At 48.1% G+C, this 27,043-nt stretch overlaps 1 protein-coding gene across 1 annotated transcript in view; it reads left to right on the forward strand.

Annotated features, from left to right (window-relative positions):
- haus5 (HAUS augmin-like complex, subunit 5) overlaps positions 1–21,433 on the forward strand; it is a 26,105-nt gene extending 4,672 nt beyond the window's left edge. The window contains exons 7-20 of the mRNA XM_043683247.1: positions 842–1,001; positions 1,151–1,232; positions 3,845–3,930; positions 4,411–4,468; positions 4,617–4,744; positions 6,567–6,645; positions 11,250–11,407; positions 13,372–13,534; positions 14,287–14,367; positions 17,715–17,860; positions 18,749–18,860; positions 19,541–19,679; positions 20,131–20,263; positions 21,041–21,433. Of these exons, the coding sequence (XP_043539182.1) occupies positions 842–1,001; positions 1,151–1,232; positions 3,845–3,930; positions 4,411–4,468; positions 4,617–4,744; positions 6,567–6,645; positions 11,250–11,407; positions 13,372–13,534; positions 14,287–14,367; positions 17,715–17,860; positions 18,749–18,860; positions 19,541–19,679; positions 20,131–20,263; positions 21,041–21,185 (1,670 nt within the window). The 3' untranslated portion in view covers positions 21,186–21,433. The remainder of the gene's footprint in view (positions 1–841; positions 1,002–1,150; positions 1,233–3,844; positions 3,931–4,410; positions 4,469–4,616; positions 4,745–6,566; positions 6,646–11,249; positions 11,408–13,371; positions 13,535–14,286; positions 14,368–17,714; positions 17,861–18,748; positions 18,861–19,540; positions 19,680–20,130; positions 20,264–21,040) is intronic.
- The last annotated feature ends 5,610 nt before the right edge of the window (positions 21,434–27,043 follow it).

The raw sequence follows: 27,043 nt of genomic DNA on the forward strand, positions 1-27,043 counted from the left end.
AGGGTGTGGTGGAGGCTGGTACAATTGCAACATTTAAGAGGCATTTGGATGGGTATATGAATAGGAAGGGTTTGGAGGGACATGGGTCAGGTGCTGGCAGGTGGGACTAGATTGGGTTGGGATATCTGGTTGGCATGGACAGGTTGGACCGAAGGGTCTGTTTCCGTGCTGTACATCTCTATGACTCTATATACAGAAATATGTGCCAGATAGGGACAGGGAAGGTGTGGAGAAAGTGCAAGACACTTTGTAGACTTGACTCCCAGGGAGTGTAGATAAATGTCAGCAAGATAGACCAAGCCGAGGTCTTTTCACAAAAGAGTAGGGTGACTTGATTGAGCTGTTTTAAAAATGAGAGAGGGACTACAACTGTGGAGACTCAGAAACTTAAATTTTTGGAGGCGTGGACAGGGTGTGTTAGGAGACCAGAACAAGGGGCCATCAAGAGAAGACAATCTCTAATAAATCCAATTGCCTTCTCCCAGAGAGTTGGGAGGGCGGGGGGAACTGCGTGTAGGAAATGTGGCACTCGCTCCCTTTTTGGAAGGTGGTGGTGAGGTGAGGGAGTTGCTCTTGCAGTGCGTGGTGTGTGGGGGGGAGCTGCAGGACTCGCTATCAAAATGTACAAGCTGAATTGTATTGATGTATAGAAACAGGGAAGCTGGATAAACAGGTGCGAGAGAAACCAGTGGAAAGTGTGGGATGAAGAAAGGAATGGCGACAAGGCTGGTGTGAAGAAACACCAGCTGAGGGGCTGAATGGCCTCTGTCAGTGTGGGGCACTTGTCAGTGGGCGTGGTCTCTCCCTTGGTGAATTTTCAGCCTGATTTGTTGCTATGCAGAACAAATACTGACGGAGACTTGCGAGAGGCTGCAGGATCTGAAACAGCGAAATATTTTGTTACAAGCATTTCTGCAGCGTGCAGTAAACAGGAGGAAGACACTGGAGGAACAGGGCAAGAAGCTGCACGATCGGCTACATGTCTTCAGACAGATAGGCAGGTGAGGAAACATACTGAGGGTGCATGGCATGCTGTGGGAGGGCTGAGGGAGCACTGTTGGCGATACCATATTCGGCCTGATTTTTGAGTATCCCTTTGAAAACTTTGCTGTTTCCTTACTTTGTCTCATACCTCCCCTATCTGTTTCAGTAAAGCTGAGCAAGATGTGGGAGTTGACAGTACCATGGATGGCAAGTTGTGGCATGGCAGTGGTTTGGAACCCGAGGTGCTGGTGAGTATCAGTGGGAGGATGGGCACCGAGGAACCTGTCCCTGCAGCTGAGTCCTGTTGTGTGTTCATGGGGGTGGTGCTCTGTTCACATTCTCCTTCTGGGGGAGAAGTGGAATTAATCATTGAGACAGCTGGTTTTGGAGGTGGTGGGTCATTGTACCTCCCAACCTATGCCAGAGGAGAGACTGGGTAAGGGAGGGGGGTGTCCTTCCTTTTAACCCACTGTCACCAACTAGCTAGACCTGAGAGGGGGGATATGCTGGGTGAAGCCCCATTACTACAAATAATAGTCCCACACAGTTGGTCATTTTGTTTAATCTGGACTGGGGATGCCTTTGGCATCCCAGAAGAAAGCTGAGAGGTGGCCTCATCAAAGTTGTAAAATTAAGTAAGGGGCTTTCATCTGTATATCTACCCGATCATGTTTCAACTTATTGGTATTAGATCAGAACTAGGGAGCAGTGATAGAAGACAATCAGAGATGTATAGCATGGAAACGAACCCTTCGGTCCAACTCATCCATGCTGACCACAGCCTGATTTAATCTAGTCCCATTTGCCAGCACTTGGCCCATATCACTGTAAACTCTTCCGATGCATATACCCATCCAGATACCTTTTAAATGATGCAAGTATACCAGCCTGCACCACTTCCTCGAGCAGCTCATTCCATACATGCACCACTCTCTGCATGGAAATGATGCCCTTGGGTCCCTTATAATTCTTTCCCCTCTCACCCTAAACCTATGCCCTCTAGTTCTGGACACCGCACCCAGGGAAAAGACCTTGTCTATTTACCCTATCCATGCCCCTCATGATTTTATAAACCTCTAAGGTCACCCCTCAGTTTCGACACTCCAGGGAAAACAGCCCCAGCCTATCTGAGCCCGTTCAAGCTTCACACCATCCTTCCGATAGGAGGAAGCCCAGAATTGCACGCAATATTCCAACGGTGGCCTAACCAATGTCATTTACAGCCGCAACATGACCTCCCAACTCCTGTACTCAATGTATGATCAATAAAGGAAAACGTACCAAATGCTTTTTTCATTATCCTGCCTACCTGTGACTCTACTTTCAAGGAATTATGAACCTGCACTCCAAGGTCTTTTTGTTCAGCAACACTCCCTAGGACGATACAGCAACTCTCTGCTTTTATATCCCTTTATGTTATGGACCAGACCAAACTTTTAGCCACAGCAGAGAGAGCTGTATCGAGCAGTTTCAAACCGCCAACCTCAGCGAAACTGAAACCCTGGGTATGTGTGAATCTGACTCGACTCATTCATGCGTCCTTCATCTCGTTTAAAAAAAACCACAGAGCTCAAAGATGTTACCTGCTGCTTCTGAAGCAGAGATGTTGTCTCTGCAATAGAAACGACGCAGAATAAGTTTTAAAAGGCACAATATTGTACCAATTGGTCCTTGGATGTGTTCCCTCTTCCAGGATTGGACCAATTCTCTTCTGGATTGTTTGCAGCAACTCCCTGTGCTTAGCTGGGATGTCCTCAACCAAGAATGGTGTCCATATTTTACAAAAACAAGCTTCCAATCTTGATGAATAACTCACTAGGGTGAGTTTATAAGAGCAAATTATCACACAGGCTGGAATCTGCACTGAAAACAAAAAATGCTGGAGATTACAGCAGGTCAAGCAGCATCTGTGGAGAGAGAGCAAACTAACATTTCTGAGTCTAGATGTCTCTTCAGAGCTGTAGTGAGGTGGGAAGGGGTTTGGAATGCTCCCTCAGGATTCTGACCCCGCACGCACCCCATTATTGAATGAATGCTGCTGCCACACACTTTATGTCAGCTCTGATGAGGAGTCATCTCAACTTGAAATGTTAGTTTGCTCTCTCTCCGTGGATGCTGTCTGACTCACTGTAATCTCCAGTACTTTTGTTGTCAGGGTGAGTTTATAACCCAGTTTCCTGTAGCAGCACCTTGAGCAGTATGGGCAGACGTGTGGCTGATGCTGTTTAACCCTTAAGAAACAGGCAGTCCTCTGTAGAGGCTAACGTTCTCCATGGAGCACAAGAAATTGATGGAGACATCTGATTGAGTGCGGTGATTTAGTTAGTGACTGGTTTCGACAAGGGAGACAATGAAAAACTGTTCCCATTGGCTGATGGTAGGAACATGACCCAGATTTAATGTTCTGGGTAGGAGTAGCAGAGACCAGGTTAGAACGGAAATATTTTTAATGCAGTGAGAGATAATGACCTGGATCGCATTGACCATGAGGAAGCTGGAGAAGGATTTCACAAAGAAATTGAGGAAAGATAAGCTTGCAAAACGACTTTCTCTGTGTTCCCACTCCACAGGTTGGAATGACCGGATTTCACTATACAGGGCTGGCATTGGCTTGATAGACAGATTAGACTCCTTCATTGCTGTAGTGACTCTGTTTTATAAAAATCAACATGTTCTGGATTTGGAACCTGTGAACTATATCTGTCTCTCTCACTTTCTGCCTTAATCCCTCTTTGTGTCTGTATGTTTCTCTCTCGCAATCTCCTTCTTTTTCTCTATGTCCTGCACACGTGCACTCCCTCTCTGTTCCAGACTCCGTCTGTCTCATTCGCTCACTCTCTCTCCAATCTCTTTCCCTCAGCAAGATGTTCGGGGAACGTGTTTCACGAGATTCCAGCTCCTGAAGTCGTTATATGATGAACAGGAGAGTCCTCTTGGAGGTGGTGGGTAGGTAGCTCCTGTGCTTCATGCATTTGTGGGTCTTCTCTGTCTAGTGCTTGGCAGATCTTGAGCTGAGAATCCAGGCGAGGGAAGTGGCAGTCACCGATGGTGGAGTGATGGGAATCAACAATTGGCTGGGAGGTGGGTGAGAGGCAAGCATTTGTGCAACATTGAGACTTCAGGGGTTGTAGGGAGTAGAAGAGGTGACAGACGAAAGGAACAATGTAGGAGCTTAAAGAGGTGACAGGTGGCGAGGGGTGTCGGGGTTGTGGGAGGTGACGGCGATGGGGCGGGAGTCGGTGCCTGGGCCGGGGCCGGGAAAGGTGGCGGAGATGGGGACGGTAGTCGGGGCCGGGGGAGATGGGGGACGGAGATGGGGACGGGGCTCGGGGACGGGGGAGGTGACAGAGATGGGGACGGAGGTTGGGGCCGGGCGAGGTGTTCTGTACCTCATATTTATTAAATGTATTTTTCCTTTGCTCACAGTGACAGGGGCTATGACCTGAGAAGTGACAGTTATCAGCAATGGCTGAACCAGATAGAGGTGAGTGCCAATTCTCCTTGGGATATGGGGTCCCACATACCCATACTCACCAGGGTGTAGGGGGCTGCTGAGATAGGGAGCGCTGTGTACGCAGACTTGGGGGTTTTGTCTGGTTTTTTTGCAATTTTCAGCCTTTGTTTTTGTGCAGGGTGTTAATGCGTCACACCCACCAATCCACATCCTGGCGGCAGTGCAGACTCTGGCAGCTGAGAATAAAGAGGAGCTCATGGAACTCCAATCGAAAGTGGATGTGGGAAAGGACATGGAAGTCCTCAGGTAATCTTTGTTTGGCAGAACTCTTGCTGTGTGCAGGGAGCTTTACTCTGTGTCTAACCCCATGCTGTCCCTGTCCTGGGAGTGTTTGATTGGGAATAGTGTAGAGGAGACAACAAAGCTTCAGATGCTGGAATCCAAGGGAGACTAGCAGGAGGCTGGAAGAACACAGCAAGCCAGGCAGCATCAAGCGGTGGAAAAGTCAATGTTTCACGTGTAACCCTTCAGGACTAGGAGTGGAGGTGAGGGGAGCTGCAGTTAAAGGGGGGTCTGAGGGAGAGTGTTGGGTGGGGAGACTGACAAGAGGGGTGAGGTAGTGATAGGTGAACACAGGTAGAGGGTACGGCCTGTTTGATAATGGGAGGAGTGAATATGGTTGGTGGCTGGAAGGTAGGGTCAGTAAGTGGAATGGAAGGGATGAAGAGAGGCTGGAAAGGGAATTGTGGGATGGGAAGGAAGGTTATTTAAAATTGGAGAACTCTATGTTGAGTCTTCTGGGTTGCCCAGTATAGAAGAAGCTTTACTCTGTATTTAACCCTGTGCTGTTCCTGTCCTGGGAGTGTTTGATGGGGGGACAGTGTAGAAGAAGCTTTACTCTGTATTTAATCCTGTGCTGTCCCTGTCCTGGGAGTGTTGATGGGTGCAGTGTGGAGGGAGCTTTACTTTGAGTTTAAACAAATAGAGGGACTTTTATTTTCAGCATAAAAGAATAGAAAGCATTACTCTGTATCTGCCCCCATGCATTCTCTGTCCGGAGTGTTTGGGAGTACTGTAATAGAAGCTTTACTCCAGTTTAACAGTAGTGGGAGTTTTGCTTCCTATTTAAGAGTGTAGGGATGCTAACTCTGTGCCTGACTCCATACTGTCCTTGACCTTCAAGTGTTTTTTGTTGAGACAGTATTGAAAGTGTGTTTACTTTTTATTTCCATTTCGTGTAAAAGAGAAAAGGGCGATTTACTTTCAGTTTACATTTCATTTAATAGAACAAAGGGAGCTGTACCCTTTATCTAACCCTGAGCTGTCCCTGTTCTGAGTGTGTTTGTGAACAGTGTGAAAGGAGCTCTACTTTCAGTTTAAAAGAAAGAGGAGACTTTACTCCCAGTTGAAATAAGTAAATGCATATTTCTCTGCTTAAAATAGTGTTTGATGGAGACTCAGTGTTAAACAAAACATGTAGAGGAGTCTTTAGTTTTAAAGAGTAGAGGCAGTTTTACTCTGTAGCTAAGCCTGTGCTGCACCTGGCATGGAAGTGTGTGTGGGGTTGAAAATGTGTTACTGGAAAAGCGCAGCAGGTCAGGCAGCATCCAGGGAAGAAGGGCTTATACCCGAAACATCGATTCTCCTGTTCCCTGGATTCTGTCTGACCTGCTGCGCTTTTCCAGTAACACATTTTCAGCTCTGATCTCCAGCACCTGCAGTCCTCACTTTCTCCTCAAAGTGTTTGTGGGGTAAATGTCGATGAAGGTTTATTTTCCATTTGTGGTTTAAAAACGTAGAGAGAGCTTTACTTTAATTGTTTTTAAAGAAGAGAAGAGGCGCATTACTTTTGGTTTGAGAGAGGAGTGTGAGCTTTACTCTGTATCTAGCCCTGTGCCGTCCTTGTCCTGGGAATGTTTGATGGGGGGGAGTGCAGTGTAGAGGCAACTTTACTTTCATTTTAAAGTTGACAGAGCTGGACTCTGTACCCTAACAGTGTTCCCTCTGGTTTGAGTTTCTGAGAAGTGTGTGTGTGTTTACTGGAAGCTCTTTAATCTGACCGAGAGTTGTCTTTTTGTTAATGATATATCACTGCTGAGTCTGGCAATGGTGCCCTTTTTGTTTGCAGGTTCTCCTACAGTCGTTCCCACCTACAGGATGTCTCCGAGGCTCCTGCGGTTCTACGCTCTGTCAAGTCTTTACTTGAGGTTTGTACGATGTGAGAGATTAGCTTTTGAGTGGGAGTGTAAATGTTTGGTCAGAGTGAACATATTCCAAGCACAGGGAGAGCCAGCCTGAAACTATCCAGTAATGTCACACTGATCAGCACAAGTTCATCTTTATGATGTATAGTTGGGAAACAGGCCATCCTGTTCCTTGCTTCTTCCCTGTGCGCTCTCCCACAGCAGTGATTTCTCCCCTCCCCACCTCTCGACTCATCTCCCCTCACTCCCTCACCAACATCTCCTTCTATTCCTTTCTTCCTTGTGTGTTTATACTTCTCTCTCTATTAATAAATTGACATGTTCCAAACCCCTTCCCTGTGGGAACAATTGCACATCCTCCCCTCTCCCCTGTGGGAGCAAGCCCCACATTCCCCACCCCCAGCCTTCTGGGGACTCTTTCCTGAGTGCTGAAACTTTCATCCTTGGCCAAATTATGTTGGAATCAACAATCTGTCCAAGATAATATTCAATAAGTGTAAAAGATGCAAGCTGCAGCTGAAGTTTTATGCCGTATCAATGCGTCTGTCAATGTAAACTCTCCTTCTGACTCCCCAAGGCACAAGCCAGGACTGTGATTGTATACTCTCCACTTGTCTGTGTAGGTGTAACTCCAAAACAGTCAAGAAGCTTGACACCTTCCAGGACAAAGTAGACCACTTGATTGGCATTCCATACACAAGCATGTGCTCCCCCCCACCACCAACATTCAGTAGCAGCAGTGTGTACTATCTACAAAATGTCCTGCAAAAATTCACTGGTGGGCCACAGAAAGCAAACCCACGACAACTTCCATCTAGAAGGACAACATATGGGAACACCACCACCTTTGAGATCCTCTTCAAGTGACTCACCATCCTGACTTGGAAATATATCACCGTTCCTTCACTGTCACTGAGTTAAAATCCTGGAATTTCCTCCCTGAAGGCATTATTGGTCAACCCACAGCAGGTGGACTTCAGCGGTTGAAGAAGACAGCCCATCACCAACTTCTGAAAAGGCAATTAGTGATGGAGAATAAATGCTGATCCAGCCACTGACACCCGCCACAGTGAAGTAAATGGAACAGTTCTTGATTATGTCAAAACGCCTTCAGTTTAACAAAATGTTGCTGTGCCTGCAGTTTCCAACCCCCTGCCCCCATCTTTGATGCACTGGTTTTTGTTGTTGCTGTTTGACCAAATGATTGTGTTTCCTTTATTATTTCCTGGGATGTGGCTGTTTGAGGCTGGACCAGCATTTATTGCTCATCCCTAATTGTCCTGGAAAACATTGGGGTGAACTGCCTTCTTGAACTGCAGCAGTTTTTGGATTGTCAGTGGATTCCTGCTTGCTGTGACCATCCGTGAACCACTTGATCACACAGTAGTCGCTGAAAGCTGACATCCTTCCTGAGACAGACTCCATCTCCATGCAAAGTTGTTTTAGGGAGTCAGGGGGGAACTTGGAGGAGCTGGTGTTGCATAAGGTCACCCCCTGAGCCTCTGAGACACTGCCCTTACCCTTCTAGCTGGAAGTGTTCAGGAATATGCTGCCTCAGGCGACTTGGTAAATTGCTGCAGTGCGTCTTGTAGATGGCGCACACTGCTATGATTGAGTGACAGTGGTGAAGGGGGCGAATGAACATTGAACATAGAACGTTAAAGTGCTATACAGGCCCTTCGGTCTTTGATGTTGCACTGACCTGTAAAATTAATCTGATGCCCATCTAACTACACCGTTCCATTATTCAGATGTATGTCCAATGCCCACTTAAATACCCTTAATGTCAGCGAGTCTACTACTACTGCAGTCAAGCTGTTCCACGCCCCTATTACTGAGTAAAGAAACTACCCCTGATATCTGTCCTAAATCTATCAACCCTCAATTTAAAACTATATCCCCTCGTGTTAGCCTTCACCATCCGAGGAAAAGGATCTCACTGTCCACCCTATCTAACCCTCTGATTATCTTATACATCTAAATTAAGTCACCTCTCAACATTCTCTCCAACAAAAACAGCTTCAGTTCTCTCAGCCTTTCCTCGTAAGATCTTCCTTCCATACCAGGCAACATCCTGGTAAATCTCCTCTCAACCCTTTCCAAAGCTTCCACATCCTTCCTATAATGCGGTGACCAGAACTGCACGCAATACTTCAAGTGCGGCCTTTCCCAGTGTCTTGTACAGCTGAAGCATGACCTCATCGCTCTGAAACTCAATCCCCCTACCAATAAATGCCAACACATCATATGCCTTTTTAACAGCCCTATCAAACTGGGTGGCAACTTTCAGGGATTTATGCACCTGGACACTGAGATCTCTCTGTTCATCTACACTGCCAAGAATTTTATCATTAGCCCTGTTCTCTGCATTCCTCTTACTACTTCCAAAGTAAATCACCTTGGTTTCCACATTAAACTCCATTTGCTACTTGGCAAAAGTGAGGACTGCAGATGCTGGAAACCAGTGTCTAGGTTAGAGTGGTGCTGGAAAAGCACAGCAGGTCAGGCAGCATCCAAGGAGCAGGAAAATCGACATTTCGGACAAAAGCCCTTCATCAGGAACTTCTCAGCCCAGCTCTGCATCTTATCTATGTCCCTCTGTAACCCACAACATCCTTTGATACTATCCACAACTCTGCATACCTTAGTATCATCTGCAGATTTACTAACCCATCCTTCTACGCCCACATCCAGATCATGTATAAAAGTGACAAACAGCAGTGACCCCAAAACAGACCCTTGCGGCACACCTGGTAACTGAGCTCCAGGCTGAGCATTTCCCGTCAACCACCACCCTCGGTCTTTTCTTAGCTAACCAATTTCTGATCCAAACCATTAAATCATCTTCAATCCCGAAACTCTGTATTTTGTGCAATAGCCTCCCGTGTGGAACTTTATCAAATGCCTTACAGAAGTCCATAAACACCACATCACCACTTTACCTTCATCTACCTGTTTGGTCACCTTCTCAAAGAACTCAATAAGGTTAGTGAGGCATGACCTACCCTTCACAAAAACGTGTTGACTATCCCTAATCAAATTATTCCATTCCAGATGATTGTAACACCTTGCCCTCAACTGAAGTAAGGCTCGCTGGTTTATAATTACCAGGGTTGTCCCGACTTCCTTCCTTAAACAAGAGAACAACATTTGCTATCCTCCAGTCTTCTGGCACTATTCCTGTTGACAATGATGACATCAAGATTGAAGCCAAGGCTGTGCAATCCCCTCCCTGGCTTCCCAGAGAATCCGAGGATAAATCCCGTCCGGCCCAGGGGTCTGATCTATTTTCAGATCTTCCAAAATTGCTAAAACCTCCTCTTTGTCACCCTCAATCCCATCTCATCTAGTAGCTTATATCTCCGTATTCTCGCTAATGTGAATACTGACAAAAGGTATTCATTAAGCGCTACCCCTATGTCCTCAGATTCCGCGCACAACTTCCCACTACTGTCTTTGAATGGCCCTAATCTTACTCTAGTCATTCTTTCATTCCTGATATACTTATAGATGGCCTTAGGGTTTTCCTTGATCCTATCTGCCAACAACTTCTCATGTCCCCTCTTCTTAGCCCTCTCTTTAGGTCTTTTCTGGCTAACTTATAACTCCCAAGCCCCCAACTGAGCCTTCACGCCTCATCCTCACATAAGCCGCCTTCTTCCTCTTGACAAGAGCTTCAACTTCTTTAGTAAACCATGGCTCCCTCTATCAACAACTACCTCCCTGCCTGATAGGTATATACTTTTCAAGGACCCAGTAGCTGTTCCTTGAATAAGCTCCACATTTCAAGTTTGTCCATCCCCTGCAGTTTCCTTCCCCATGCTATGCATCCTAAATCTTGCCTAATCCCATCGTAATTGCCTTTCTCCAGTTATACCTCTTTCCTTGCAGTATATACCTATTCCTGCCTATTGCGTAAGCATAACCGAATTACAGTCACTTTTGCCAAAGTGCTCACCTATCTCCAAATCAAACAACTGACTGGGTTCATTTCGGTAAAAATAATGACTGCAGATGCTGGAAACCAGATTCTGGATTAGTGGTGCTGGAAAAGCACAGCAATTCAGGCAGCATCCAAGGCGCAGCAGCAAAATCGACGTTTCGGGCAAAAGCCCTTCATCAGGAATTTCCCCAGTATCAAATCCAATATGGCGTTGGCCCTTTTTGCCCTGTCTATGTACTGTGTCAGAAAACCCTCCTGCACAAACTGACCCGTCTAAATTAACTGAACTGGAAGTTAAAGTCCCCCATAACAACTACCCTGCTACACTCGCTCCTATTGAGAACCATCTTTGCTATCCTTTCCTCTACATCCCTGGAACAATTCAGGGGCTTATAGCAAACTCCCAACAGGGTGACCTCGCCTTTCCTGTTTGTAACCTCAGCCCAAACTACCTCAGTGGATGAGTCCGCAAACATTATCTCAGCTGCTGTAATACTATCCTTGATTAACAATGCCCCCCCTCCCCCCACCCAATACCCCTGGCTGAAACATCTTAATCCTTGTTGATGTGGGGCTGGAATGATCTGTGGTAAAGTTGAACTGCCCTGCGTTATCTCCCAGAGGGGAAGCAGTTAAATTGCGTTTTTGTGTGGTCCCTCGGCAGGAGAGATGGCGAGACTGTGAGGTCCGGGCAGTGGAGAAGATCGGGGCCCTCAGGCGGGAGAAGGAAATGAGTGGAAGGCTGACGGCGCTGAATAAGGAGTTTAATCGCCTGCTGGAGGAACAGTATGCGCATGATGCTGAGCTCCTGTCTGCTGTCAGGTCAGAAGCTTTGTCCCCTCTTCGACAGTGTTTAGAAAGCACCTTGTGGCGAGGTTAGCTCAGTTGGTGGGATGGCTGGTTTACAATGCAGAGTGATGCCAGCTGTGAGGTTTCAATTCCTGCATTGGCTGAGGTTGCCATGAAGGAATCTGCTTCTCAACCTCTTCCCTCACCTGAGTAAACCACTTTGGGTAAAACACCAGTCATAGCACTGTATAGCATGGAACTTCGGTCCAACTCGTCCTTGCCAACCAGATATCCTAAATTAATCTAGTCCCATTTGCCAGCATTTAGCCCATATCATTCTAAACCCTCCCTATTCATATACCCATCCAGATGCCTTTTAAATGTTGTAATTGTACCAACCTCCACCACTTCCTCTGGCAGCTCATTTCACACATGCACCACCCTCTAAGTGGAAAGAAAATTGCCCCTTATGGCAGTTTTTAAATCCTTCCCCTCTTACCTTAAACATATGCCATCAAGTTTTGGACATTCCCATTCTAGGGAGAAGACCTTGGCTATTCATCCTATCCATGCCCCTCATGATTTTATAAGGCCACCCATCAGCCTCTGTGACACTCCTTTGAAAATAGACGCAGCCTATTCAGCCTCTCCCTACTCAAACCCCTCCCAACCCTGGCAACATCCTTGCAATCTTTTCTGAACCCTTTCAAATTTCACAATATCTTTTGTGTAGCAGGGAGCCCAGAATTGAACGCAGTTTTCCAAAAGTGGCCTAACCAATATCATGTACAGCCGCAACATGACCTCTCAACTCCTATACTCAATGCTCTGACCAATGAAGGCAAGTGTACCAAACGTCACCTTTGCTACCCTGCATATCTGTGACTCCAGTTTCAAGAAACTATAAACCTGGACCTCAAGGTCTCGTGGGTCGGCAATACTCCCCAGGACCTTACTATTAGTGTATAAGTCCTGCCCTAAATTGCCTAACTAAAATACAACACCTCACATTATTCTAAATTAAACTCCATCTGCCACTCCCAGGCCGTCTGATCAAGTTCCTGTTTTATTCTTGCTGTTCACTGCACCAGCAATGTTGGTGTGATCTGCAAACTTCCTAACCGTACTGCCTATATTCATATAAGTGTCTATAAATTATAGACAAGAAGCAGTGGACCCAGCAGCAACCCTTATGGCACACTGCTAGTCACAGGACTCCAGTCTGAAAAGCAACCCTCCATCACGATCCTATGCTAACCAGTCTACCGTCCAGAACCTTGTCGAATGCCTTACTGAAGCCAGTATAGACAACATACACTACTCTGTCGTCATCAATCCTCTTCATTACTTCTTCAAAAAACTCAGTAAAGTTAGCGAGACATGATTTTCCCAAGCATAAAAACCACGTTGAGTATCCCTAATCAGTTCCAAATGCACGTGAATCCTGTCCCTCTGAATCCCTTCCAACAATTTTATAAAATCATTGAATTCTTAGTGTGGAGGTAGGCCATTCAGCCCATCAAGTCCACACCGATCCTCCGAGGAGCATCCCACCCAGATCCTGGTGGTGTGACACAGCAGTGTGAACCACCGAGCCACTATGACACATCAACTTACCCATCACTGAAGTCACGCTCCCTGGTCTATAATTCCCTGGCTTTTCCTTACCACCTTTCCTAAATAATGGCACCTTGTTAGCTAATCTCCAGTCTTTTGGCACTTTGCCCATGGCTATGGATAATGCAAGTATCTTGGCATGGGGCCCAGCAATCCCTTCCCTAGCTTCAGTGGAGATCAGCAAACAGGGACCACAGAGGACAGAATGGTAAACCGAATCCTTTGTAAGATGGGACCATATAGATGGCGGAGGTTGGAGCTGCCAGGTAGGAGGCAGTGGAATAGCAGGGTGCTGTCAACCTTTCTGCAGACATTGAGCGGCATCGCTGGTCTCGCCTGCAGCCATGTCTCACTGGACAGTGCGCTTGTGTTTGTGACAGGGAGGCCTCGGAGCTGGAACTGACTGCGATGGAGAAGAGGAGCTACCTCCAGGAGCTCTCGGAACAGGCTCAGCTCTTAGCTAACTCCATAGAAGCCAAGAACCGTGAGATCCAGATCCTGCAGCAGAAGCACAGCAGCATTCTCCACTTCCAAGCTCTCGTGGTAAGTCTGCTGTTGAGGTAGGGGCTGGGCGAGACTGACAGGATCTGCCTGTGACCTGCTGGAGCGAAGTTTTACACCCTCTGACCTTTCTGTGTTCCCTCCGACCCCTGCTCTCTGAGGGCCCTCCCCAGTGTGAAATGTCACGTGTCCGCGATTATCCTGTGCAATCGATGGATTTGAAAGTATATTCCACCATTTTCAGACAGGAATCACAGCAGAACATCTTCTCTACAAAGATGTGGCTGTCCTGTGGCTTCACAGCCAATGAGTGATGTTCAGTAATGCGAGTTCACTTAGAAAAGCCCTTTGGTGCACAGTGCTATCCCACAAGCAGAGTGAGAATGACTCCTCCCACCTGTTTTTCAGTGATACTGGTGAAGGAATAAGTATCGGCCCCAGACATCGGGGAGGGCTGCTTCCTGCTTATCATCAAGATAAGCACACCCACACGAGAGGGCAGACGCAGTTTCCTTTTATAGTGTCAAATCAGAGATGACACCCCTGCTGGTGCAGTGCTCCCTTGGTACTAGTGCGGCACTCCCTCAGTGCTACCCTTGGAGTATTGTCTGGAGTTTTGTACTCCGCCCCCTATAGTCAGGTCCTGTGACCGAGTTCAGTCTGACAGGGTGAATTATTCCTGCGATGCTGACTTGATCTGTTAAAAGGCCAGTCACAGGGTGTGTCCTGTCAGGGGCACTGTGCCTCTGGTGTTCCTTGTTTTCCTCAGCTTTTCTAACAATTGTTGTTTACAGGAGACAAAGCAAGATCTCATCCGTGCTTTAGTGAAAGGGAATTCATCAGCCAAGAGTCAACTTATGAAGACACAAATGGAGGTCAGTCTCCCACTAACCTGTCCCATCTCAGGAACTCCAAACCTTACTAGCATTAGTGAGGCAAGGAACAGGAAGTGAGTGCAGCTAAACATGTGGTTATAGGGTTAGTGCAGAAGGGAGGGCTTCAGAAACTTAGGTCATTGGGGCACCTTCTGGGGAAGGTGGGACCTGTACATGAAGGACAGGTTGTACTTAAACTGGAGGGGCACCAATGTCCTGAGCGGGAGATTTGCTAGAGCACCTTGGGAGGGTTTAAACTAGTTTAGCAGGGGAATGGGAATGAGAGCTACAGATCAGAGGGTAGTTGTTGTATGGGCAGAAATAGAATGCAAGGAGTCTGTCAGGAAGGATACACAGTTGATAGGGATGGGTTAAAGTGTCTGTTTCAATGTAAGGAGTGTAAGGAATAAGTGATGAGCTTAGAGCATGGATCGGTACTGGGAATTACGATGCTGTAGCTGTAACAGAGACATGGATTTCACAGGGGCGGGAATGGTGGCTGGATGTTCAAGGGTTTAGATCTTCTTAAAAAGAACTGGGAGGGGTGCTATTAGAGGAGGGGAAGTAGCGTTATTAATTAGAGAGTGCACTGGAGCTGCAGGGAAAAGACATTTGTTGAGGAAGGTTTGTCAACTGAGTCAGTATGGTGGAAGTCAGTAACAGGAAAGGAGCAGCAGAGAGATGGAAGAACAGATTGTACAGTAGATCTTGGCAAGGTGCAGATGTAACGGAGTTATTGTTATGGGTGACTTCAACATCCCCAATATTGATTGGAACCTCCTCAGTGCAGATGGTCTGAATGGAGCTGATTTTCGTCAGGTTTGTCCAAGAGGGATTTCTGACTCTATGTGGATAGGCCGACTAGAAGGGAGGCCATATTGGATTTGGTGCTTGGCAACGAGCCAGGCCAGCAGGTGTCAGACCTCTCAGTGGGACGGCATTTCGGTGACAGTGACCACAACTGCCTCACCTTTACCGTAGCCATGGAGAGGGATAGGAACAGTCAGTCTGGGAAGGTATTTAATTGGGGGAGGGGAAATTATACTGCTATTAGACAGGAGCTGTGAAGTATAAATTGGGAACAATTGTTATGTGGGAATTGCACAACAGAAATGTGGATGATGTTTAAGGAGCGCTTGTACAAATATTGGGTAACTTTGTGCCACTGAGACAGGCAAGGAACAGTAAGGTGAAGGAGCTTTGGATGTCAAGAGCAGAGGAGTTTCTCATCAAAAGGAAGAAGGAAGCTTACTTGAGGTTGAGGAAGCAAGAATCTGGCACAGATTTAGAGGATTACAGGGTAGCTAGGAAAGAACTCAAGAATGGACTGAGGAGAGCTCGGAGGGGGTGTGAAAAAGCCTTGGCAGGGAGGATTAGGGAAAACCCAAAGGCGTTCTACATGCACATGAGGAGTAAGAGAATGATCAGAGAGAGGGTGGGGCTAATGAGGGATAGTGGAGGGAACTTGTGCCTGGAGTCTGAAGAGGTAGGGGAGGCCCTAAATGAGTTTTGTTTGCTTCAGTATTCACGAGAGAGAGGGATCTCGTTGATAGTGAGAGCTCTGTGGACCCGGTGGATAGGCTTGAACAGATTGATGCAAAGGTAGTGGACGTGCTGGAAATTCTGGGAAGCATCAAGATCGATAAGTGCCCAGGGTCGGACCAGATATATCCAAGGAATGAGATTGTTGCGCCTCTAACGATGATCTTTGCATCCTCACTCTCCATGGCAGTAGTACTGGCTGATTAGAGGGAAACGAATGTTGTTCCTCTGTTCAAGAAAGGGAATATGGAAATCCCTGGGAATTACAGACCAGTCTTGCATCTGTGGTAAGCAAGGTACTGGAAAGGATTCCGAGTGAAAGGATTTATGACCATTTGGAAAAATGTAGTTTGGTTAAAGATAGTCAGCATGGCTTTGTGAGGGGCAGGTCATGCCTCACCAGCTTTATTGAGATTTTGAGAATGTGACGAGAAAAGTTGACAAAAGGTCAAGCAGTGGATGTGGTGTATTTGGATTTCAGGGAAGGCATTTAATGAGGTTCCCCACGGTAGGCTCATTCAGAAAGTTATGGGATACAGGGAAATTTGGCTGTCTGGATAGAAGGTTGGCTGGCCGAAAGAAGACAGTGAGTGATAGTGGATGGACAGTATTCCGCCTGGAGGTCGGTGATCCCACAGGGATCAGTTCTTGGGCATCTGCTCTTTGTAGTTTTTATAAATGATTTGGAAGAAGAAGTGGGAGGGTGGGTTAGTAAGTTTGCTGATGACACAGCGGTTGGTGGTGTTGTAGATTGTAGCCTGCAACAACCCTTGACACAACGAGACATTGACAGGGTGGAAGAGCTGGGCTGAGAACTGGCAGATCGAGTTCAACCTCGACAAATGCGAAGTGATTCAATTTGCAAGGTCAAATTTGAATGCTGAATATGGGGTTAAAAGCTGGATTATTGGCAGTGTAGAGGAACAGTGGGATCTGGAGTCCACGTACATAGATCCCTCAAAGTTGCCATCCATGTTGATGGGATTTTTAAGAAGGCATATGGTGTTTTGGCTTTCATTAACAGAGGGTGTGAGTTTAAGAGCTGCAGCTCTCTAAAATCCTGGTTAGACCACACTTGGAATATTGTGTCCAGTTCTTACAATGAGGCGACCAGAAGAAGGTAGATACTTTAGAGAGGGTGCAGAGGAGATTTACCAGGATGCTGCCTGGATTGGAAGATTTGTCCTATGAAGAGGGGTTGAATGAGCTAGGGCTCGAGAAGAAGGAAGAGAGGTGACTTGATAGATGTGTACAAGATAATGAAAGGCATAGATAGCCAGAGACATTTTCCCCAGGGCAAAAATGGTTGTCACGAGGGGTCATAATTTTAAGATGATTGTAGAAAGGTATAGGGGAGATGTCAGAGGTGGATTTTTTATACAGAGTGGGGAGTAGAGTCAGATACATTAGGAACATTAAGCGACTGCAGGCCAAGCACATGGATGGCAGTAAATCGAAGGGTGTGTAGGTTAGGTTGATCTTAGATTAAGATGAATGCTTGGCATAATATTGTGGGGCAAAGGGCCTGTACTGTGCTGTACTGTTCTATGTTCTTACTCTGCTGACAAAATCCCCCCACCCCTCTGCCGCCGCCACCACCACTCTCCTTTCCACACCAAAACACACACACTTTTTAAGATGCTCCTTAGTAATCAGTCTCATTGAGCAAGCTTTCTGGTCGCCTGTCCTTGATATTTCATTGTGTCTCAGGCCGGGTGTTCCGGTCCCCTGACTGTGGAGGTATTTTTTATTTTTCAACTTGGTTCAGGGAGCTATATAATCGCAGCCTGCTGCTGTCATTGTAGATTGGCTCCTTCATGAGGCAGAAACTTGGGGTGCAGGAGGATCCTATTCGCTCACTGACCGAGGAGCTCCACAATTCCGTCAGCAGGGAAGTGAACCTCTTCACAGCCGTTTCACTGCCCACCCTGGATCGCCGACTTGTAGGAGAGTGAGTAACGATGACTTGGTTTTTGGGGATTGGGGGGTGGGGGGGTGGTGTACAAAATCCCTCTTAATATTGGGCTCCTCAGGAGTCAAGTGTGATACTGTTTGTTCAGCACCTTCCCCATGTCCAGCTTCATGGTGAGCGCACACCCCTCTGAGCCAGTACAATCCACGTTTGAGAGCCCACTGAATTCAAGCTGACAGTTCCCAATCAGTGCTGAGGGAGGGCCGCACCGTCGGAGGGTCAGTGCTGAGGGAGGGCCGCACTGTCGGAGGGTCAGTGCTGAGGGAGGGCCGCGCCGTCGGAGGGCCAGTGCTGAGGGAGGGCCGCGCCGTCGGAGGGCCAGTGCTGAGGGAGCGCCGCGCCGTCGGAGGGCCAGTTCTGAGGGAGGGCCGCGCCGTCGGAGGGCCAGTGCCGCGGCAGGGCCGCGCCGCCGGAGGGCCAGTGCTGCGGGAGAATTTTATTGTGAATCCCATCGTTCTATCAGCAAACCCTGATTCTCTCCTGGTTTTCATATAACGTTATGGTTGAGTGACTGTACTTTGTGTGACATTTAATTCTGTAACTTGTAATTCTCTGCCCTTCCAGCCTATTTGACCTTTCATTATACAGGGCATGTATGACATTTTAATCACCTCCTCCAAACTGTACCACCCCTCTCTGATCAACATCGAATTGTATTTGCAACGATACTTGACCAATGGTTCAGATCTTGTTTTCCTCCTACTCCTCCTTTGTTAACTCCCCCATGGTCAATTTAAATGGCTTAGCCATGTGAAGGCTGGTGTAAAGGCGGTGGGCATTGTGACCTGGGCTGTGCGGGATCCTGGATGTGTTATTTCATTACCTGGCTGTGGTTTTGGAGGTTTTGCAGTGTCTTGTTCTCTTCAGGTTCCAGAGGCTTCCTGTCCACAAACTGTCAATCCACAAACTGGACTCTTCATTGAACAATCGTCAATTCTTCCAGGGCCTCAAGAAGAGTATGTATTTCCCGTTCTACAAGGTAATGACAATATGCATTTAGGTAGCACATTGAATGCTGTAAAACGTGCCCAGTGTGTTGCACAGGCGTATCAATTAAGCACTATCTAACACTTAACTCATGAGGGAATGTGTTGTGGACCCAACATTCAGTCAGAGATTTCGCTTTATAACGAGTGTCTTCGTGAAGAAGAGAGATACAGGGGTGGGGCGGGAGCGACGGGGACAGGAGGGGAAAGATGGGGATGGTGCAGAGAGACAGAGATGGGCACAGGGAGAGAGACTTTAGGGAGAAAATTCCAGAGCTCGATCCCAGGCTGTTAAAGCATGGCCACGACTGACAGAGTAATGGGAATCGGGGAATGCCTGTGGGGGGAGGTTTTTAGAGGTTTATCACCCAATGAGAAGCCAGTGTTAGCTGAGGACGTAACCCGGGGGCAGGGATGAGACCTATAATAGTTGGAACCCCCGCCTGCCCGGATGCATACGCACAGACACGTGCACAGACTCAGGGAGACGAGCAGAGGCACCCATCCCTCAGTGGTGCAGAACTTCACTGAAGCGCAGCGAGAGTCCCTTTGGCCCATCGAGTCTGTGTCCACTCCTTGGAAAAATCAATTCCATTCATTCTCACTTCCCTCCCTTTCCCATTCAGCTATCTCCCTTTGGTATTGTGGAATAACTCTCTGCCTCTCTCCCCAGGCTCCTGAATTCCTGCTGGAGCATGCAGCCAAGATGAATGTGGAGCGCAGGTCACTGGAAGCAACTCTGCTCCACCAGAGAGACTCTGTGCAGACACTGCAGAGACGAGACAACATCACGCCGGTCACTGATGCAGACGGTAAGGTGGGGGGGGGGGGGTGAAGAGTCCACTGTGAGGCTAACAGAGGGGGAGGGGAGACACATTGTGGGATAACCTCATCACAACCCAGAGACACTGTTATAACGCTGCTGGAACTGTGAAATATTTGAGGATTAAAGAGAGATTCCCATTCCTGGCTCAGGTCACTTGAAACCACAAATGCAATGAAGGGCCTTTTTTAGAATTAAGCTCACACTTTAATGAAGGAAACACAAGCAGCCATTTTACATACAGCAAGATCCCACATGCAGCATGAAGCACAGCCACACCATCCGTCAGTTTAAGTTCTCACCTTGCGACAGCGCGGCGCTCCCTCGGCGCTGAGCCTCTGTCGGCGCGGCGCTCCCTCGGCGCTGAGCCTCTGTCGGCGCGGCGCTCCCTCGGCGCTGAGCCGAGTAACTTATGTCTCTTTCTGCTCTTCCCTTCCCAGCTCTGATTGAGCGCATCCTCTTGCAGAGCTCTGAATGTGACCAGAATACCATTTCAAACATTCACAAACTCTTGAATCAGTGCATTCAAGCCACTGAGTTTACCACTGAACTGAGGAACGATGTCCAGGACTGGTAAGTGACCTGATGTACCTGATACCTGCTGATGATGTTACTCGGTAACGTAGTGGCCTGTGGTTGGTTAGCTCAGTTGGCTGGATGGCTGATTCATGATAGAGTAACGCCAACAGCATGGATTAAATTCCTGCATCAGCTCAGGTTACCATGAAGAACTCTCCTTCTCAATCTCTCCACCCTGCTGAGGCGTGGTGACCCTCGGGTTAAACCACCTGCAGTCATCCCTCTCTAATGTGACAGCAGCCCCATGGGCTGATAAGATGATGCAGACTTTACCTTTATCGAGTCCCAGTCCAGGGCTAGATGGCCAACAAGGGTTTGTGTGGGTGAGCCAACTAAACAGGTTGGTCCCAGCCCTGTATATCCCTGCCCTTCCTAGGAGCAGGAGCGAGCCCTGATCTGCTGTGCGATGGGGAGAATGAAATTGGAGCTTTTGCTGGCTGCCACATGCTGATAAAATGTGCCAGTCACCACGAGAATACGGACAGCCTGTTGAGGGCTAAGGCTAGGGAGAGGGCGGGTCAGCTGGTTTGCTTCCAATCAGAACTGGCAGCATGGGTTCCGATGCCCTTTCCTATTGAGATGTCATTGGGAGGGCAGGGGGTATTCGAGGTGGGAGGTTTGACCCCCACTATAACTAAACTCCAGCTGAAATTGGAGAACGGGTGGGCTGGGCAACATTTGATTTCACTGTGGGGGTCAGTCAGTGAGAGGCTGTGGTTGGGCAGGGATCAAGGACACCGTGTATTTGACTGTGTGTGTGTGTGTTTCCAGGTGGGAGCAGCCGGCCCAGTTTCTCGTTCCCTGGGTTAAGCAGCACGGACACAATGTGCAAGGCTGGATTCACAAGTGGAGCGAGCTGGTCCACAGGGGCCTGATGCAAGCGTGGGGAGACCCTACTGTGAGGAAGCCCTGCTGAAGGGATGGTGCCAAACCCCCTGAGTGACCCATGCCCCATTCAACTAATCCTGAAGTGGACCAAAGCATCTAGGCTCTCCTACCCCGTCTGCTCCCGGATTTCCAAGTCTCAGCTGCTGTGTCGAACAGACAAAATCATCTTGTGACTGATCTGACTTGGACCACCTGTACTCACTCGGAGGATATCTGATCAGCTAACTGCATGAATTTGGTTTTAGATTGGAAATAAAGGCAATGATTTGGAGCATAGTTTCCTGAATGACATTGATCACTTCCTGTTTACGCAACTGTATCTGTGGGGCGGTGAGTACATGTTAAACCATGGGGATACCTTATTGTAGATCTAGGGGCTAGGCCAACCCGTTTCGGAATGTGTCAGTGGGAGTCTCACAGGTGTCGGAGAACACAACACGGTCACGTCTTTGGTAGCATTTGGAGCGAAAGGTCCAGGCTGAGGTGCACACTAGCCATCTCAGTGCATTTCACATTGCAGAGGAAGTGCCGCACTGTCGGAGGGTCAGTGCTGAGGGAGCGCCGCACTGTCGGAGGGTCAGTGCTGAGGGAGCACCGCACTGTCTGAGGGTCAGTGCTGAGGGAGTGCCGCACTGTCGGAGGGTCAGTGCCGAGGGAGCGCCGTGCTGTCGGAGGGTCAGTGCCCAGGGAGCGCCGCACTGTCGTAGGGTCAGTGTCGAGGGAGCGCCGTGCTGTCGGAGGGTTAGTGATGAGGGAGGATCGCACTGTCGGAGGGTCAGTGCTGAGGGAGCACCGCACTGTCGTAGGGTCAGTGCCGAGGGAGCGCCGTGCTGTCGGAGAGTCAGTGCTGAGGGAGGGTCGCACTGTCGGAGGGTCAGTGCTGAGGGAGCGCCGTGCTGTCGGAGGGTTAGTGCTGAGGGAGGATCGCACTGTCGGAGGGTCAGTGCTGAGGGAGCCTGCACTGCTGGAGGGTCAATGGTAATATATTTCAAAGTCAGGATTGTGAGGTCCTCTGTGGGAAAGTGCTGATGGTGGTGTTCCCATGTACAGAGGGACCTCGATTATCCAAAAGACACGGACGGGTATATTTCATTCAGTTTGATTTGAATTTTCTATAATCGAATGTCAGATAACATAGTTTAGCAGAGCATCTGGGCCTTGTAATCTTGCTGGATAATCCAATATTTGGATAATTAAATGCTGGATAATTGAGGTTCCTCTGTATCTGCTGCCCTCCTTGATGGAAGTGGTTGTGAGTTTGGAAGGTGCAGTCTGAGGAGCTTTTGGAGAGTTGCTGCAGTACATTCCCCCCCCCCCCCCCCCTCTCCCTGTACCCCCCGCCAGCCCTCCAAACCCTCCATGTTTTAACCCGAGTGACCATCATCCTCGGCCTTTCTGATTTAAAGGTTTTAGCTTGATAGGTACTGTTTGGGTGACTCCAGGCTCCCTCACCTTTCATTGAGCACACCTCTTTGTTTCCCTGAGAACATTCCCGTCAACCCTCGAGCAAGTAGGTCAATCAGATAAGTACTAGTAACCAAGAGCAGTGAGGTTTCCAGTCACAGGGTTGTAGGTGTGTACTTTGTTTCCAGTAACTAAGTCGTAGATGTTACTACATGACTTCAATAGTTGCTCAATCACTGACAGCAGCTGGCCTCCGTACCCTCGATAGCAAATTGTGGGATTACATCACCCTCAGAGTGCCACGCTGCAAGAACAATTGATCTAAATCTGCACACTTTTTAACACATACAATAATAAGCTTCAAATGCCATGTTAATTCAGTCTAAACTGAAAAAAAATCATGGATTCATTAACTGAGACTAAATTTATGCTTGTGACTGGTTGCAATGTTAATGCAGTGATTTTGTTAATTATTACAGTGAATACAATGTACATATGGACTGAAAGTGATCAGGTTCAAGTGAAATATAACCATCCATGTGGGGAGAGGGGGATTAAAATGGGCGAGATAATTAAGGGTGCTGGGAGTGGGGGTGGGAGTGGAATTAGACTGGTGGGATATTAAAGGATGCTGGGAGAGTGGGATTAGACTGAATAGGGGATTAAAGGTTGTGGGGAGTGAGGTTAGTTTGAGTAGGATATTTATGGGTGTAGGGAAGTGAATGGGCGTATGAGATTTAACTGGGAGGGATTAAAGGGTACAGGGTGTGAGGGGGAGAGTGGGATTAGACTGGGTGGGATATTATAGGGTGAGGGGAGAGTGGGATTGAAGGCTGTTGGTGGTGTATTTGAGACTCAGATTAGTGTGGGTGGGATACTTAAGGGTTCAGGGAAGTGAAGGGGAATCTGGGATGAGACTGGGTGGGATACTGGGGAGTGAGGAAGAGGAGGTGGTGGTTGAAATTGGCCAAAGCCTAAATCAGCCCGTTCCTCCTCAGTGCAGAGGGACTCCCTGGGAATTTGAAGCGTCCATTCCACTCCATGCTGAACCACACTCGAGCTGCACCGAGACTTGGTCGCCCTTGAGGGCAGTATGACAGGTATGGTCACTGTCTGAACTGCACCTGATGGCAGGATACTGAGAGTGTAACTCTGGGGAACAGTATTCTTCATCAGATACATGACAGTATCCTTGGCACCTATCCCCAGCAGCCGAGTGTAGGTAAAGGAGTAGATGTCACCATTGACGACAGTGAAGTCCCCAGTCAAAGGTCGAGAGGCACATCCTTTGTTCACAATGACCAAATTGTAGATAAGGTTTTGTTTCCCTTTTGGGTTCACTTTATCAGACACCTTGGCGTGGAAAATCAAGCCTGGTGCATCTGGAAATGAAAGTTACGAGGGCGCGAGAGACGAAGAAGAACACAAGCTACAATTATAGCAACGACCTGCACTCCCTTAGCCCCTGTATTGGCATGATCCGGCCCCAGGCAGTGGATGTGCCAATCCAGCAGGCTGTTTTGTCCTGGATGATGTAAAGCTGCTTGAGTGTTGTTGGAGCTGCACCCATGGTGTACATGCTTTGGGGAGTCAGGTGGGGAGTTACTTTCTGCAGGATTCCTAACATCTGACCTGCTCTTGTAGTTAGACCTGACCTGTGTCTATGTGACTGGTCCAGTTCAGTGACCGGTCAGTGGTACCACTCAGGAATCAGTGATGGTGATCCTATTGAACTTCAAGGGATGATAGTTAGATTCTGTCTTGCTGGAGATGATCATTGCTTGGCATTTGTGAGGCACGGTATTAATTCACCATATTCTCCAAACTAAGATCATAGTTTGTTGGACAGCAGAGATGCAGTTGTCTGATTGACCTTTTGGAGGTTTGGGCAACCAACATGGCCGACCACAACACCAGTTTTAGGTCACTTGCAGCAAGCTCACAAGACCCTCCAAACCAGGAGCTGAGGGTGCACTGCATCAATCACATTGTCTCTCCCAAAGATCACACTCTCTGGTTCCGAAGAGCTAATCATTCAAAACCAGCCCTCCTGGGAGTGATATGTTGCTCGTAGAACTGCAAAGCGACAGCTCTACCGGGAGACTCGAATTTGACAGGACATTCCCAGGAGGACGGCGGACTTTTCCAGGATGTCTTCCCAGCAGAGGGGACGCTATGGTGTGCAGTTCTGGAGTCTACATCATCGGATGGAGGTGATTGCACTGGGCAGGGTGCAGAGGAGAATTTACCAAGATGTTACCTGGGGCTGGAGAGTTTCCTTTTTAAAGAGAGATGGGACAGACTGCAGTTATTTTCCTTGGAGCAGAGGAGTTTGAGATGTATAGTATCTGGGCTGGAAATGGCTCGAAACAATTCCCCCTTGGTGGAGGGATCAGTGACTGGAGCAGTTGGGGGTGGGGGGGACATAAATTTAAGGGAATGGGCAGGAGGCTTAGAGAGGAGGTGAGATAAAGCGTTGTCATGCAGAGGCTGGTGGAAATCTGGAACTTGGTGCTTGTTAGGGTTAATAAGAGGTAGAAACGCGCAACTTTTAATAAATAATGAGATGTGCACCTATCGCGCCCAGGCGTAGAAGGCTAAGGGTCAAATGCTGGAAATGGGATTAATCCAGAGAGGCTGTTTTTCCAGACCAACGTAGACTGGCCCTGACTCTAAGCCAACCAGCTCTTGGGAATCACTGGTTAGTGACTGAGTAAAAATGAAGAAAGTCACTGACAAATGACAGTGAAAGAGAGGAGGGTTATAAAGGCCAGATCTGGAAAATTTCAGTACATCTTTGCAGCGTTGGCACCTGTTTTCCCAAATCCTCAACTTGAGCGCTCAGTGCATCCACCTTTTTACTTTTATTAATGATCCCTGATGAAGAAAGAGCTGGTGCCTGAAGCCTTGACCCTCCTGCTCATGGATGCTGCCTGACCTGCTGTGCTTTTGCAGCACCGCACTCTCGACTTTTATTAATGGCATCATTAGTATCGTGGACAGGTATCTGAGACTGTTTCCAAACGAAGCCTGTGGGTCCTGTACAGGAGATGCACGGACAGAAAGAGGACCCTTGGCAGCAGTGCAGCACTCCCTCTGCGCTGACCCTCCGACAGTGCGGCGCCCCCTCTGCGCTGACCCTCCGACAGTGCGGCGCTCCCTCTGCGCTGACCCTCCCTCTGTGCTGCAAAATGCACTCAGCTCACTGCTTGCTTGCAGCTGAATCCTGTCCTCTCCACATCTTTTAGCAAATGACTTTATCAAATCCAGATTCTGATATTGATCCCTGACATTCTTACATAAGTCACTGCCAATGACTGCCACTGTCCATGCTGCCATTCCCAAACATCTGTCTGTCTCTCCCTTCCTCAGTGAATGACTTGGAGATGCCGGTGTTGGACTGAGGTGTACAAAGTTAAAAATCGCACAACACCAGGCTATAGTCCAACAGATTTAAGTGAAAGCACTAGCTTTCGGAGCGCCGCTGACAACCACCTGATGAAGGAGCAGCGCTCCCAAAGCTAGTGCTTCCAGTTAAACTTGTTGGACTATATCCTAGTGTTGTGTAATTTTTAACTTCCTCAGTGAAGGTTGTAGTTCAGGAAGTGGGCATCGGAATGGATTCACAACACAAATGGATCTGTAACAATCTCAGAGTCCAATTGGAACATGGTTTCTGAGCAGCACTGCACTGAGCTCACCTTCTGTCCATCAGTTCAACTTGACCCATTCCACTCCTCCACCTTTCCTCTGTTGCTCAGAAAAGAATTGTTCTTCTCCTGCTGATCCAGTTGGGCTAGTCAGGCTAGGAACAGAGAGCGAGTGCAGCTGAACATGTGGCTTCAGATATATGAATCATTCGGATACTTTCTGGGAAGGTGGGACCTGTACTAGGAGGATGGGTTGCATCTGAACTGGAGGGCCACCAATATCCTGGGTGGGAGGTTTGCTGGAGCACTTTGGGAGGGTTTAGTTTGGCATGGAGATGGGAACCGGAGCTACGGATCAGAGGCTGGTGAATGGGCAGATACAGCGTGCAGAGAGTCTGTGAGGAAGCATAGACAGTTGATAGGGCAAAGTTGAAGTCACTGTGATGGGTTGAAGTTGTCTATTTTAACGCAAGAAGTGTCAGGACTAAGGTGTCCCAGAGGTGTTCTCTGAAATGTTCTGCAAGTAGGCAGCCTGTCTCTACTTGCGGAACGTTTCAGAGAACACCTCTGGGACACCCGGACCAACCAACCCAACCACCCCATGGCTCAACACTTCAACTCCACCAAGGACATGCAGGTCCTTGGACTCCTCCATCGCCAGACCATAGCAACATGACAGTTGGAGGAAGAGCGCCTCATCTTCCGCCTAGGAACCCTCCAACCACAAGGGATGAATGCAGATTTCTCCAGTTTCCTCATTTCCCCTCCCCCCACCTTGTCTCAGTCAAATCCCTCGAACTCAGTACCGCCTTCCTAACCTGCAATCTTCTTC

Source organism: Chiloscyllium plagiosum, chromosome 47 (genome assembly GCF_004010195.1).
Source record: "Chiloscyllium plagiosum isolate BGI_BamShark_2017 chromosome 47, ASM401019v2, whole genome shotgun sequence".
Lineage (NCBI taxonomy): Eukaryota > Metazoa > Chordata > Chondrichthyes > Orectolobiformes > Hemiscylliidae > Chiloscyllium > Chiloscyllium plagiosum.